This window comes from Lolium perenne, chromosome 4, assembly GCF_019359855.2.
Source record: "Lolium perenne isolate Kyuss_39 chromosome 4, Kyuss_2.0, whole genome shotgun sequence".
NCBI classification, from domain to species: domain Eukaryota; kingdom Viridiplantae; phylum Streptophyta; class Magnoliopsida; order Poales; family Poaceae; genus Lolium; species Lolium perenne.
In genome coordinates this window covers 141753107-141766892 of record NC_067247.2, presented here as the reverse complement: position 1 = coordinate 141766892, position 13786 = coordinate 141753107, and the positions used below count along the sequence as shown (strand labels likewise).

At 40.9% G+C, this 13786-nt stretch overlaps 2 protein-coding genes across 2 annotated transcripts; one reads left to right on the top strand and one right to left on the bottom strand.

Moving 5' to 3' along the window:
- The first annotated feature begins 1785 nt into the window (after positions 1–1785).
- Positions 1786–5855, top strand: LOC127294072 (uncharacterized protein At4g06598). Its single transcript, XM_051323820.2, has 5 exons — positions 1786–1986; positions 2389–3039; positions 4023–4098; positions 4192–4318; positions 5119–5855. The coding sequence occupies exons 2-5, from the start codon at positions 2402–2404 to the stop codon at positions 5310–5312; spliced, it is 1035 nt and encodes a 344-aa protein (XP_051179780.1). The 5' UTR covers positions 1786–1986; positions 2389–2401; the 3' UTR covers positions 5313–5855.
- Positions 5856–6434: 579 nt separating this feature from the next.
- On the bottom strand, positions 6435–11335 carry LOC127294071 (uncharacterized). The gene is made up of 3 exons (XM_051323819.2): positions 11072–11335; positions 9873–9949; positions 6435–6918 (listed from the first exon to the last, which is right to left on the bottom strand). The coding sequence occupies exons 1-3, from the start codon at positions 11170–11172 to the stop codon at positions 6770–6772; spliced, it is 327 nt and encodes a 108-aa protein (XP_051179779.1). The 5' UTR covers positions 11173–11335; the 3' UTR covers positions 6435–6769.
- Positions 11336–13786: the final 2451 nt, after the last annotated feature.

The following is a 13786-nucleotide window of genomic DNA, read 5'->3' as shown; positions in this document are numbered from 1 at the left end:
AGGCAAACATTTTTCTAGTCCAGCAAGAGAGCTTTTCTTTTTTATTCACTGTCCAAATAGGCCAACGGGCTGATCACAAAAGAGAAAAGCATAGACAAGCAGGCCACGAGGGCAAGAATAGAGAGGAGGACATAGGTAGGGGCATAAAGACAGCAGGACACCACCAGATCGTGGCGTGGTCGCAGCTGGAACCTGAGCTGTCCTGTTGGTGGCATGAGTTGTTTTCTGTTTTCCGTTTGCCCCCACTACCCAATATGGGCTGCACTGCACTTAAACAACGCCATCCAAGCTGTTTTTGCCACATGCACCAACAGACCAGCTCCATTGCTAGCTCATGGACAGTATTTATTTCATTTCTCTCCTTTATTCTGCCAAAGATTATTTCTTCTTTGCTACGGAAGAGAATCTAAATATCTCTTGCGAATTTCAGAATTAAACTGGCCCACAACCGTATGTGTCCAACTTTAACCATAGCAATAATTTAGAAGTCGCCGATAGTCTATATATAGCAAATCATCCACGTTTGCAGGTACATGTCTTGAAACCATAGTAATATAAAAAAACCAAACTGAATTACATTGGCGACAATCTCATCTTTTTTTGCGTGTTTTAGGATATGCCTATACGACACTATAATGCGAATCCATTAACACTATTCGTAATTATGTATAACCATCACTGTACGGAAACCACGGTTATACACCGAGCTAAACATGTAGTTTGGTATTTATATTCAAAATCACCAGTGTAAGTTTTTTTATAAAATCTGAAAATAAATCTTGATGTAGACAATGTTGTGATCCACAGACATGCAAAATTTCAACTCGAAATACCTTATATTGTGGGATATGTAAAAATGAAAAAAAAACTGACATCTATTGTAGTGAACAGTCCAAGATTTTAAAACATGAAAATCTGTCATATTTTGTTATTTTTGTGCAGCCCACAATATAAGGTATTTTGAGTTGAAATTTTGCACGTACATAGATCATAACATTGTTTACATCAAGATTTATTTTCAAATTTGTTTAAAACTTTAAAATATTATTTTTAATTTTCAAAAAAATATGTATAGCTAGAGCTACAAAAATCTACACTGCATCAGTATATCCTCACAAGGCAAACATCTAATAAGGAAATTGTTGTAGACAATAGTCCGAACATAGAGATTCCATTGGTGAATGAAATGAAACAGTTCATTTGCTTACTAAAAGTGTCTATTTTTTTTTATTAGTGTACTTTTTTATGAAACATAGTACATACGCAATGCTCACAAAGGCGTACATATACTCATCTCCGTGAATGCACCCACATATATCTTATCTCTATGAGCACGTCCGAGATATTAGTCTAAAAAATTAATCCAGCAAGTCTTAAAATTGACGAAGCCACCACAAACGTCTCGTTCTCGACGAAAACGTCGCCTCCTAATAAAAGAAAATTCTGACTTTACATGACACAACTGCTCTCTCTGTCCCGGTTCATAGGGCTTACACGTATTTTTAGATTGTAAGTTTAATCATGATAATATAAGATACATATTAGTACAAAACATATATTATTAGAAAGATTAGAATGTTCATTTGACATGGCTACACCCGGGTACGCAGAGCAATTGCCTCTCTGGCCACTAGTATCGGCCACTCGTTTCCCCACATCGAAGACAATAATTCCCATCGGAATCTCTCGCCGTTGATCCCTGAATTGACGGCTGCTTTTCACCCAAAACAAAATTTTGTCGCTGTTGCATTATTATAAAAACGCTAACGTGACACTATTTAATTGGTATTTTTCTCCCCTCACTATACAATTTCTCCTCCCGTCTCCTCCCCCTCCCTCTCCCGTCTTCCTCATCTCTCCTCTTCTTCGTAGGCTCTAATCCCCCGAAAATTAGCTCTGTTATACATCCAAACAGTTGCGGATTAGTACAAGGGTTTGGTACCGGCAATTGGGGGTGGGGTGGCCGGAGGAATCGCCGCCGAATTGGTGAGTTTCTCTCTTGGTGGTGGGGGTTTGGTTCTTCCTTTCTACGATTCTTGGTGCGGCCTGGCCCTTGGTCTTGATCCGCCTTGATTTGTACTGTATTTGCTCGATTCTGCCGCGTTTCGTCTGCCAAATTACATCTTCCAGCTCGGTCCTTATGCTTAGCTCGGATCTTGACCGCTTCCTGGTACAATTGGATGCTTGCGGTCGAAGAAAGATTCGAATCTTTGACGCGAATTCGCCGTAGAGGAACACGGCTCGAATTATTTTGGCATAGCATTCGCTGAGATCTGTGGGTACAGCTGTGAATTGGACCGCCTTGATTGATGCAAGCTCGTGTTCTTTTGGTGTTAAATTCGCTCAAATCTTGAGTTATCTCACAGATTTGCTTTTTGCTGTGTGCAGTTTGGTCGAGCAAATGATGATGGCGAACCCGAAGCTCCAGAAGCAGGCACTGCTGCCTCCTCGCAGCCCGTTCCCAACGGTGGCGTCGCCGTACGCCGACCACGGCCCGATCTCCAGGCCACAGGGTGCCGCGCACCACCGCTTCGGGCATGGCCACGGCCACGGGCACCACCAGCGCACCTCGTCTGAGAGCATCATTGAGGAGCAGCCGTCGTGGCTCGACGACCTCCTCGACGAGCCCGAGACACCTGTGCGCCGTGCCGGGCACCGCAGGTCGTCGAGCGACTCGTTTGCACTGTTTGATGGAAGTGCTGCATCTGGCTCATTTGCCAATAGTTTCGAGGAGATGGGCGGAGGAGGGCAGGCTGCGCCATGGGGCGGCGTGCAGGAGTACTATGCCAAGCCAACCTCATATGGGAGGCCCCAGGGCCGGCCGTGGGAGCAAGGCATGCCGAATTTGGCAGGTTACAGGCCAGGCCCGCCGATGCCGGTGAGGGAGAAAGTTGGTGGCCATCACGGGCCACCGAGTGGGTTGAGGGATCATGAGCATGCCATGGACAAAAGAGCTCTTGATGAACTCGGGATAGAGAGGAAGGAGGGTGTGCTACCAAAGTACGCACAGTCGGAAGCGGACACCAAGCGTGCTAAACAGTGAGTATACTTCTGCTGCATGATCTATCACTTCCAAGAACTACTATCCGTGCTAGATTTTAAAATTAGAACCACTAACGTTGATAGCCCGAGGAGTGAGATTTACTGACGACATAACAATAGAGCCAGCCGTTTTCTGTAGGTTAGATTAGATTTTAGCATCAGCACATGCTCTGCTGATTTTGCTATTCTGAAGTTCATCGAGGTAAAGCAAGCAGTGTAGTCATTTAATAATTCTTCTTTATAGCTGCATGGCACATTTGATTGGTCGCCAGTGGTGGCTCCAGAAACTAGAGTTAGAGGTCTGCCAAATGAATCAATACATTATAACAGTATTAATTGCATAAGTTAGAGAAATCCTCTATTTTTCCCCTAAAAAATAACACTATTACTAAGAGGGGCCAAAGTATGTAATACTAGAAAATTCATTTGGATTTTAAGTATTTGTTTTTACCATATGGAACCTACGGTATAGATTTTTATATTATAAAGGTAAAACCAACCTCACACCCAAAAAAATGGATTTTAAGTATTAACAAAATGATATGCATGTACTTAGGAGAAAATGGAGGAAGCCCTGATCCCTGCCAGTCCCCATCCACCGCTGATGGTCGCACCTAATAGAGAAAATATTTACTTATTTCATTAGTTATGGTGCATTTGATCAAGGTCACACCGGACATAATGGATATATTGTCCTGTGGCAATATAAATGCAAAAAAACATTTGATTTTTCCCCTAAAAATTGCTACTTTATGAGTGAGTCTTAAATTGGAATGTGACATTTGCAAAAAGCCTCAAGGGACTCTGCTCTGTACATTGCTTATCTATAGTGATCGGAATTAGGGTGCTATGATTTCAAGATTTTGTATTTTTCACCGTAGGGCATTTCAATATTACCAACCTGCAAGTTTGCGATAGCATGGTTGAACATTTCCAAATTTTAATGCATCTGATTATTTTTTATATCATATCACTTGCAGGCAATATGCGCAGAGGTCTCGTGTACGGAAGCTCCAGTATATTGCAGAGCTTGAGGGTAAAGTCCAATCATTACAGGTAAGCTCATGGCGACAAATGGTTTTTGGTTTCTGTTCCACGATTCAGTGTTGTATTTGACAAATAGAAAATATTCATCTCTGGATAATGCAGTCAGAAGGGATAGAAGTGTCTGCTGAAATGGAGTTTCTTAATCAACAAAATATAATGCTAGACTTGGAAAATAAAGCCTTGAAGCAAAGGTTGGAGAGTATAGCTCAGGAGCAAGTAATTAAACGTGGTAAGTATGCTGACCTGTATTTTTATTTTCTTATTTTATAGAATTTTCTACACAATTTCTTCTGGATAGGAGAAATATGGAACTACTGTTAAATATAGACGGTGCTCAAATTCAGAAGAGATGTCTTCACTTGGTACTTTCTGTAAAAAAAGTCTGCTTGAACTTTAGGCCGAGGTTGCCTTAGAAAAGTTTGATACCAAACTTTACTGTTCTAAATGAACTTAAACAACAGCTAATATTTGTTTATTGTTCTAAGACCCAATGAACCTTGAATTTTACAAGTTAGAAACAAATTAGGTTCCAGCTTGGTCTTAATTGGTTGGTACGTGGACCTTAGCAAGCCTTGGAGAGTTTACAAATAGCCTATCTTTCGTTGACAATTTCTCGAACATATCAGCGTCATGGACAACACTGATGGAACCAATGGTTGCTGAAATTCTAAATGCACAAGTATATTTCTATTAGACTTTGAGTTAAACTTCTGTATATTCATGTATATGATTTGTGTAGCACTATGGGTCCATTCACATTTCAAATACATCCTGTTAAAACAAACATTTCAAATACATAGTCAACATTTATAATTAACTTGTCGCAACTTCTTTATTTCAAATAATGAATTGCTAGCTAAAGGACTCATTGGTAGCCTAAGGAGCTTTCATTTCCTAAAAGAAGTTGAGAGATTGATGCCTTAGTGAGGAATTTGTGATATTACACAAACATCTTTTGTGCAAGATTCAGTTTAAATTTCTTTACTGAAAGCTGAATAACATCTGACCATTTCCCCTTTAACATTGCAGTTCAACAGGAAATGTTTGAGCGGGAAATTGGCCGTCTCAGGTCGTTGTATCAGCAGCAGCAACAGCCACCGCAACCTGGTACTCTTGGTCGTAGTAACAGTAGAGACCTTGACTCGCAGTTTGCAAACATGTCTTTGAAACACAAAGACACCAACTCTGGGCGCGATACCATCTCTGGCCCTCTTCGTACTTAGTTGTTTCAGCCTTTTGTTCTTGCGTGTTCCGCATCAGTTGCCACCACTCCCTAGACCACATGTCTGGTGGCTGTGAATCTGCACCAAGAATCCTTAAAGAAAAAAGCATCAGGAAAGGAGGAGCACACTTGGAATCGTGTCCCCGTCACTTGGTGAATAACTCTGGAAAGGCTATAACCGTGGATCTGATCTTTCATTCTTTGGGAATATGCACCTGGCGGTCATCCTCAACTCACTGCGATTGTTGATGCTCGACCAGTCGGAGGTGTTTAGGGTTTTCTTTGTAGTCGGATGCTTTTCATGCATCGTTGTACCATTTCGGATCCTAGGGTTCTCATTTGTTCCCGTGGTCTTGTTTCTCTATGCCGTCTTCTTCGTGCATCTTAGCTTTTATTTGCATTTAGTCCGCTTTGTCAACGGAATGTGGAGCACTAGTCAGTATCTGATACAGATGCTTTAAAATGTGCCACATCCTGACATCTTTCAGAATTGTATGTTGCATAGTTGGTAATTCAATAAGCTATTTGCAGACTGATGTTCAAATGCTGCAACTTTACTGTGAAATTCCGTTATGCCATCTGTTTCATTTGATACGCTTGTTAAAAAGATTGTTATCACATTTTCTTGTCTTGTATAATGGAAAGCCACGTTGGCAAAACGTACGAGTTAATCACCCGTCGTGATCAACTCATGCAATCAAATTCTACTGGGCGACAGATTGGCATGAAGATACCGAACAATTGTGCACCGTGCGTGTGAGTGTTATAGTACAGTACTAAGTTCAACTTAAAATTCACTGTGAGTTGGAAGAAACACAAGGGACAGTTTCGTCAGGATAACTTCTCTTCGCATTTGATTTATCATTCCTCATGATAAAACGAATTTTGTCTGGCATTTTGTATAGAATTAATGTTTTCGTACTAGTAATTAGAAACAGATAAATAGATAGTTGGAACGAAAGCAAACAAATTTGCCAACAGAAAATATGCTTTTGTCCTAGGCAAATCAGCACATTACAATATACTAAAGAGATGATGATATTTTCTACTCCCTCCAATCCATAATAAGTGTCACTGATTTACACTTATTATGGATCAGAGGGAGTATGGATTTTACACATCATTTCAAAATTTCCCGAGGACTGGAACCACAAATTGTACCATCTGTCGGTTCTGGAATCCAACAATACAGCATTTTAGTGCGACTACTCTCTCAATCTCAGCCGAAATCCAGCTCATTATAAATTCATAACAAACTGCAACATTTCAGTGTTCAGCTAACAAAATCAGTAACAGTACATGGACAAATCACAGCTTTAAAACCGCTTTAAAACCAATGTCCACACATCCCTCGTAGATAGACACCTTAAATGGCAGAAATCACAGTTGATCCGCCTTCTGATGATAAGCTGGTTACACATCGTCTTGATCCTGATGAATAGGGGGTGCCGCAAAACTTCATTGCTGGTTCGAATCAACATCCACTTGTTCTGCTGGCATGTTTGATTTAAAATCAGCCACTGCTCTGTCAAAAGTCCCTCTAACATGCTGCCCCATCACCATCAAGTCCTGTAAAGCATCTTTCATTACATCCTTTGCTGGATCTCCTGAAAAAATAACAAACACACATCAGAAGTGTGAGCACTTTCTTTAAGGGATTAGAAGAATAAGGAATCTGGGAAGTAGTTAGTGGCAATGAGATGGTAGCAATAGTTTTGGTACTCGAGTTGAATTTACTCTACAGAGACATCGGTTTAACTATACGGTTCATGGAGTAAAGACGAAGACCTAACAAGCTACCCCAAACACATTGCAACATCCTACTATATGAAGATAGATTTTAATTATACGGTTCGTGGAGTAAAGTGTAAAGATGAAGATCTAACACATATTGCAACATCCTATATGAAAATAGATTTACTGAATACTAGGGCTTGTTTGGTTCATCTCCTGATCCTCAGCTATAGCAGCCAGAGCCAAGCCAAACTCTCTTGGCTGCGTGTTTTTTGTGAATTCGGCTCACATGAGTGGAGCAACCTGCAGCTTATTTTTGTGGACCTGAATGAATCAGGCCATCCGTGTTTGTCCATGAAATCCACGTGTGTTTATTTGTTCTGCCGGTTCCTAAGATCTCTGTGTGTCTGCGTTTGCATTCACGTATTCACCAGGCCAATGGTTGTTTATGTACTGAATTATTGTCGATTCATGGGGTCCAGTATGCTTATGTGTTCACGTATTCATCAGGTCAATGGTTGTTTATGTGCTGATTTATTGTTGATTCATGGGCTCCAGTATGCTTATGTGTTCGTGAGATTCATGTATTTTGCTTGGATCAGTTAAACTCGTTACCTGCTACTCCCTCCGTACCATAATATAATATATGGGTATATTGGTTGTAATAACATCTTATTATGGTCGGAGGGAGTACTTTCTAATGCGTGTGTAAGCTCAGTCTAATTACAGAGGTCCGTCCTGATAAAGATGTCGCAGATTTGTCTAAATTTGGATGTATCCAGACACTATTTAGTATATAGATACGTCCAAATTTAGACAAATCTGCGACATCCTTTTCGATACAGAGGAGTACTAACTTTCGCGAGAGGCGAGGGAGGAGCGTGTGTAGGCTGTGCGCACCATTTGCAGGGCTGAGCCATATCAAGAATACGCCTAATGATGCATGAGGTTGGACCTGAAAAACATGAAAAACACAACATGCAGCTTCACCATCGTGGCCAAGAAGAAGCACGTTGAGTGGAACTGCGAGAGGTGCCGCCAAGGAGAGTCCAAAAAGTCGATGATATCTCCAAGGGCAACAATCTCAAGAAAACCATGGCTATCCTGTCCGCGCTCGTCAACCATGCCACCAAACAATAAGCCGCTCGATCAATTGCCATCATCCATGATCTTCTTCAGGTTGTTGCCCTTGGAGATGGCATCGACTTTCTTCGTGGACTCCCCGTTGTGACACCTCTCAAGTTCCACCCCACGCGATTCTTCTTGGCACGGGCAGCAAGAAAGATGACGCCGAGATGCAGGAGACGTGGAAGGGAATGGTGGCGGAGAGTGAATGCAAGATATATGTGCCTCTTGGCGCTAACCAGTCGTTCCATGGGTATATAAGTACAGGCAAAGCATGCACCAGTGTCTGGTGACAGACCAAGATACTAGATCTGCATGCCGCAAATACCGGCCAGCCATACACAGGAGTCACCAACAAATGGTGGAACGCCCACCTAGCTATCTGGCTTGTCTAAACTTAGTTAATGAACCTTGTGAAACTGAAGGTGTTGGACGTGTATGAGGAGCGCCTGACCAAGTCTAAGTTAAGGTATTTCAGCTTTAATAATTTTCCGCATCTGTTGCTTCGACTATCTATGTATTAGTGGCTTATGTGTCCTGAATGGAAATGAGAATGGAGTGTTCTAATATCAGGAACCCACAGAGAAACTGTCAAGGTGATGCCACAGGGATTGAGTAGGGGACACAGTAATTTGGCTCATAGGTCTAGATTCACCTATTATGAAAATTGCACTTTAAATATACTTAAAAATGCTAAAAAATTCGAAAAAATCACATGTGTACATCAGGACATTATATGTTCGCACACACAGTTTGACAGGGAAATAAGTCATTTTTGTGGCATGTGTAAGAGAGACAAAAAAAAATCTATGTTGAAAATCTATTTTGGAGCATACAAAATTTTCTTTTCCGCACATGCCATACAAAATGAGTTTTTATCACAAAACTTTGTATGCGAACACCTGGATATCTTTTTCGAAATTTTTAGACATTTTGAAATATATTTTATGAGAGGTAGGTTCTGAGGCGAAGTGGATTTCTGTTGAGCATGAACATAATGAAGAATGTTGCGTTGAATAGCTTCAGCCACAGGAAAAGAGCGCACCCAATAAAGCATTGTGCTATATGTTTAAGGTGTAGCGCTATTGTCTGATAATCCTGGCAACATAAGCACTACCACATCTGCAGTGATGATACACGAGTAGGGGGTAGCGCTCCCTGCTACATCACCCCTTTTGAAGTCAATCTTTGTTCAGCTAAATCAACTTGTTATTTCTAGATGCTTGTCCTAATGTCAAGCCTAAACACAACCAAAAGAAATGACCATATCATCTAGTTAATAATTGGTTAACTGCTAGAATATGTATGTCTTGTTGTTGCCGAATTTCCCGTACAGTGTGCAGACAGAAAACAAGGGTATCATGGTCTATGTGACCACAAAATTATTTTCTTGTGTTTATGGAGCTAATGTACAGCCAGAAATTTTATTTGGGCTGGATCTAGATTCTCAAAGAAGAGTATTGGAGAATCAGGAGCAGGGAGCTGAAAAATAAGGATCCTGAGCTCTACCAAACAGGTTACAGGGCCTATGTATTTGAAACCGAGTACCTACTCGAGATACAACCGCATGAAGTAGCACAATGAATGCGATTCTTTCCATTTCATTCAACCAGCATTAAAAATAAAGAATGTATAAAAGCAACAGTTAAGTCTGCTGGGAATTTGAAATGAAATATCAGGATAATATGACACAATACAGTACCTGTAGTCTGAACTCTTATGTTGACCTTCTTGTCAGCAGGATGAGGGATGCTATATCCACAAAATGCCACCCTTGGGCTGTGGATAGAAAATGGAATCAGAAAGATAGAAATGAGAATCTTGAATTCATATATTCACATTTGTTTCTGGAAATTGAATGGTATTTGTGAGGTTTTAGCTTCTGGTAGAAGTATAACTGAAGACCGTCGACACCTTTGCGAATTCTACCAAACAGAAACAGTTCAGCAAAAGAATATGACTTGATTACATATATCAAGAGTTCCACTTGGGAGTCATAGATATTTTCTATTTATTCAGAATTGTACTAGAACTAGTGGTCCCATTAACATCAGACTAGTTTCAATACGGCCATCTGCGAGGGGGAAAAGAAAATGCCAAGCAGAACATGTACCTGAGTTTATCAACAAACGCCAAGAATGTTTGATAGTCTAATATTGGGCCGTGTAACTTACTATGTGATACTCTGTTGATCATAGCAAAGTTTATACTCCAAATACATGACCCTAGATTAACATCATTTGACAATTATATCAACAGATCAAAAAGGTTGTTTCATCATATGGCCTAAAGCTTTTTTTCTCTCTCTCTTAGTTTTTGGTGATGAGAAAACGAAGTGGGAGAAACTGGAGATTATCACCATGCCTAGGTAATCAAATAAAAGTAATATACTCATCAATAGCTGCCCCGGAAAAGAAAAGCTAACAAGACAAGTTATTTCTGTTGAAGGCTCATTACAGCAGGATTCATATAGCTGCAAACTGGCGAGGAACAGGATCAGCTGACAAATACAGTTCATGGTAAAGAATCATTGGCGCAGGGACGAAGGTCCTAGAAAACATGCATACTTAGCCCTCTCGCCCCTTGCTCTCACTACATGTGCAGAAAACATCAAAACCTTGGTCAACAGATGGCATATTATTATTCGCAGTTTGCGTTGAACAGGATGTACAGTTGATCTGTGCCTCTCTATCCAAGCATTTTTCGCACTAAATTTGATATTTTCCATCAACAATCCATGCCAATCTTTGGTTTTTACTGTATCCCACATCGCAAGAAGCTAGAAGAACAGCCAGCAAGAAGACGATTTCTCTTCCACCGTAGGACTAGAAACACCCCACAGGTAGAGCTGGAGTTATTTCAGAAAACGGGAACGGAAGGAGATGAAGAAGCGTCACTCACTCCTGGTTGAGGACAAATCTGACGGAGTTGGCGAGGGTGTGATCCTCCTCCATAATGGAGAAGGTCGACGAGGTCGAATCGGTTACCGAACCGTGCTCCATCGCCGCCTCCCGCGGGTCGAGGCGGAAGGAGAAGGAATTTCTCACGAGGGATGCGCAGGAGGCGAAGGACCGGGGGTTGGCTGCGGCGGCGGCGGCGGCGGCGGCGGCGGCGCTGTGGTTGGGACTCGGGAGGCAAGCTTTATGTAGCAGGGACCGGATACCGTCGGATCACGACCTATGTAGCATAACACGCAGAAGGCCGGCTGCCACGTCACCGGGTGATGCCCACTTAGGGCTCTTTCATTCTCACATGATAAAAAATACTCCCTCCGTTCTTTTTTAATTGACTCGAATTTAGTACAATTTTGTACTAAATTTGAGTCAATTAAAAAGGAACGGAGGGAGTATATAGAAACGGGAAAATTTGTAGGATTGAGTTGTTATGTTTACTTTTTTTTCGAAATGGGGGTATACCCTAGCCTCTGCATCAATCGATATACACGGTCTTTATTTTAAAATTGAGATGTCATGTTTACTTGAACACTACAAAAACTCAAGTGAAGGTGTCTTTGATTGTACTAGCAAACAATTATTTTATGAGATATGAGTAATGTATTTTTCCTATAGATTTACGCTTCAAGATTTTTATAGAATTAGTTCCCATGAAATATGGTCATATTAATCAAACAATGTATTTGCAAAGAAGTTTTTTCCATACAATTCAAATCCTACACAACTTCTACATAAATTGTACATAAATCCTATATTTTCTATAACAAAAGGATGTTTGGGTTTTGCAGCTTTCGCCCATGGAAAGATGTGAACATCCATAAAAAAGGATCACAAATACACTAGCACCTACTAATAGCATCTTCACAACATGGTTCAGAGTGCTAAAAACTAGATACACGAGGATTAGAGAGAACCCATGAACACCAGTCCACTTTTTATCATAAGAAACACCTTTATATTGCTTTTACATTGTTTTCTATTTGCTGCACTATTTTATACTGAAAATACAAAAATATTTACTTTTTTATTTCCATCCAAAACACCAAAAACAATCAATCTCTTTACAATTTTTACTTAGTTATTTTATCTAGTTTAGTTTCTACTTGTTTTATTACCTATTTGTGTTATTTACTTACGCGAAACCTTGTGCTTGACAACCACATGGTGGAGTTGGGGACACAAGACATTTATTTTACTTGCAGGATTGCCTGAAGAAGAGAGAAGAGAATACTCTTCCATCCAGTTCCCCGAGAGTTCGATATAAACCCTCGAGTCACCCTTGTGGGGAAGATATTCCCTTCATACAACACTCTGCACTTGGAGTCCCAACATATCAAGATATTTTTGGCGTTGCTAGTAGTCGTCATCAATTGCATATCTCAAAACCTTGTTTTATTCTCTCTACTTTTTATTTTTTGGAGGTTTAGCACATATATTTTCTGCTTATTTTCTTGTGTTCAGGAGTCAAAAATATCCAAGAAAAGAGAGGATAAAGAGTCTTCCAACAATTCTATATGATTCTCCTACGCATGCTTTATGATTCATATACTACTTATCATTCATGTTTCTTACAATGCTATTTATCATTATGCATGCTTTGTAGAATGTAAGAGTTATCACTTTATGAGTTCATATTACTTATTGTCATTCTTTATTAACTGAACCTTGTGATACTTTAAATGATTACTTAGAAGCTATATATAATAAATTCCAAAGTTCATGTTAGTTTTATCACCTTTATGCTCGGGATGAGCATATGTTAAGCTTGGGGATGCTGATGCATGTAAAATGCATACATGAACTCTGTCCTTTATCATATTTAATTTCCACATATTTGCAACATATATGATGATAATATCATCTTTTACATTGATTTATGGGTGAATGGATCATAGCGAACAAGAGGGGGGTGGGGGGTGAATGGACGCTACGTCAAGTTTTAGCCTTTTTCAATTTTTAGTGCAACGGAAGGTAAAGGTGACAGCTTTAGCAATGGCGGTGTTCCTACTATGATCCTAGACAAGTGCAACAAGCAAAGGAGCCAAACAAGATAGTAAGAGTAAGGAGCGGGACAACCGGAGGGCGCGGAGACGAGGCGAGGTTTGTTTCCCGCAGTTCCTCCCATAAAAGGGAGTACGTCTGCGTTGAGGAGGTGCTAGCCTCACACAAGTGGCTAGACGGCCACACCACGGAGGAAGGCCTCACCTTCTTCCTCGAGAGAGCTCCACAAAGGTGCTCCCCCTTCTCCACTATGGCACCGGTCGAGGCGGTGATTCCTTCACAAGGTTGGGGCGAGCTCCACACCACAAGGAGGCTCCCAACAACCTACGGAGCTAGCACAACACCAAGCTAGCCTCCATAGGTGCATGATACGTCTCCAACGTATCTATAATTTCTGATGTTCCATGCTTGTTTTATGACAATACCTACATGTTTTGCTCGCACTTTATGATGATTTTATGCGTTTTCCGGAACTAACCTATTGACGAGATGCCGAAGTGTCAGTTCATGTTTTCTGCTGTTTTTGGTTTCAGAAATCCTAGTAAGGAAATATTCTCGGAATTGGACGAAATCAACTTCCAGAACCTTATTTTTCCCGGAAGCTTCCAGAGAGCCAGAGAGGGACCAGAGGGGAGCCCTGGGGGCCCCACACGTGGTGGCG

Bases quoted from the DNA above. Each gene is read 5' to 3' on its own strand.
- LOC127294071 (XM_051323819.2), bottom strand. From the start codon at position 11,172: ATGGAGCACGGTTCGGTAACCGATTCGACCTCGTCGACCTTCTCCATT. The intron at 9,950-11,071 runs GTGAGTGACGCT...TTCTATCCACAG, and splicing joins AGATTTGTCCTCAACCAGGA to CCCAAGGGTGGCATTTTGTG. The intron at 6,919-9,872 runs GTACTGTATTGT...TTATTTTTTCAG, and splicing joins CATAAGAGTTCAGACTACAG to GAGATCCAGCAAAGGATGTA.
- LOC127294072 (XM_051323820.2), top strand. From the start codon at position 2,402: ATGATGATGGCGAACCCGAAGCTCCAGAAGCAGGCACTGCTGCCTCCT. The intron at 3,040-4,022 runs GTGAGTATACTT...TATCACTTGCAG, and splicing joins GACACCAAGCGTGCTAAACA to GCAATATGCGCAGAGGTCTC. The intron at 4,099-4,191 runs GTAAGCTCATGG...TGGATAATGCAG, and splicing joins GTAAAGTCCAATCATTACAG to TCAGAAGGGATAGAAGTGTC.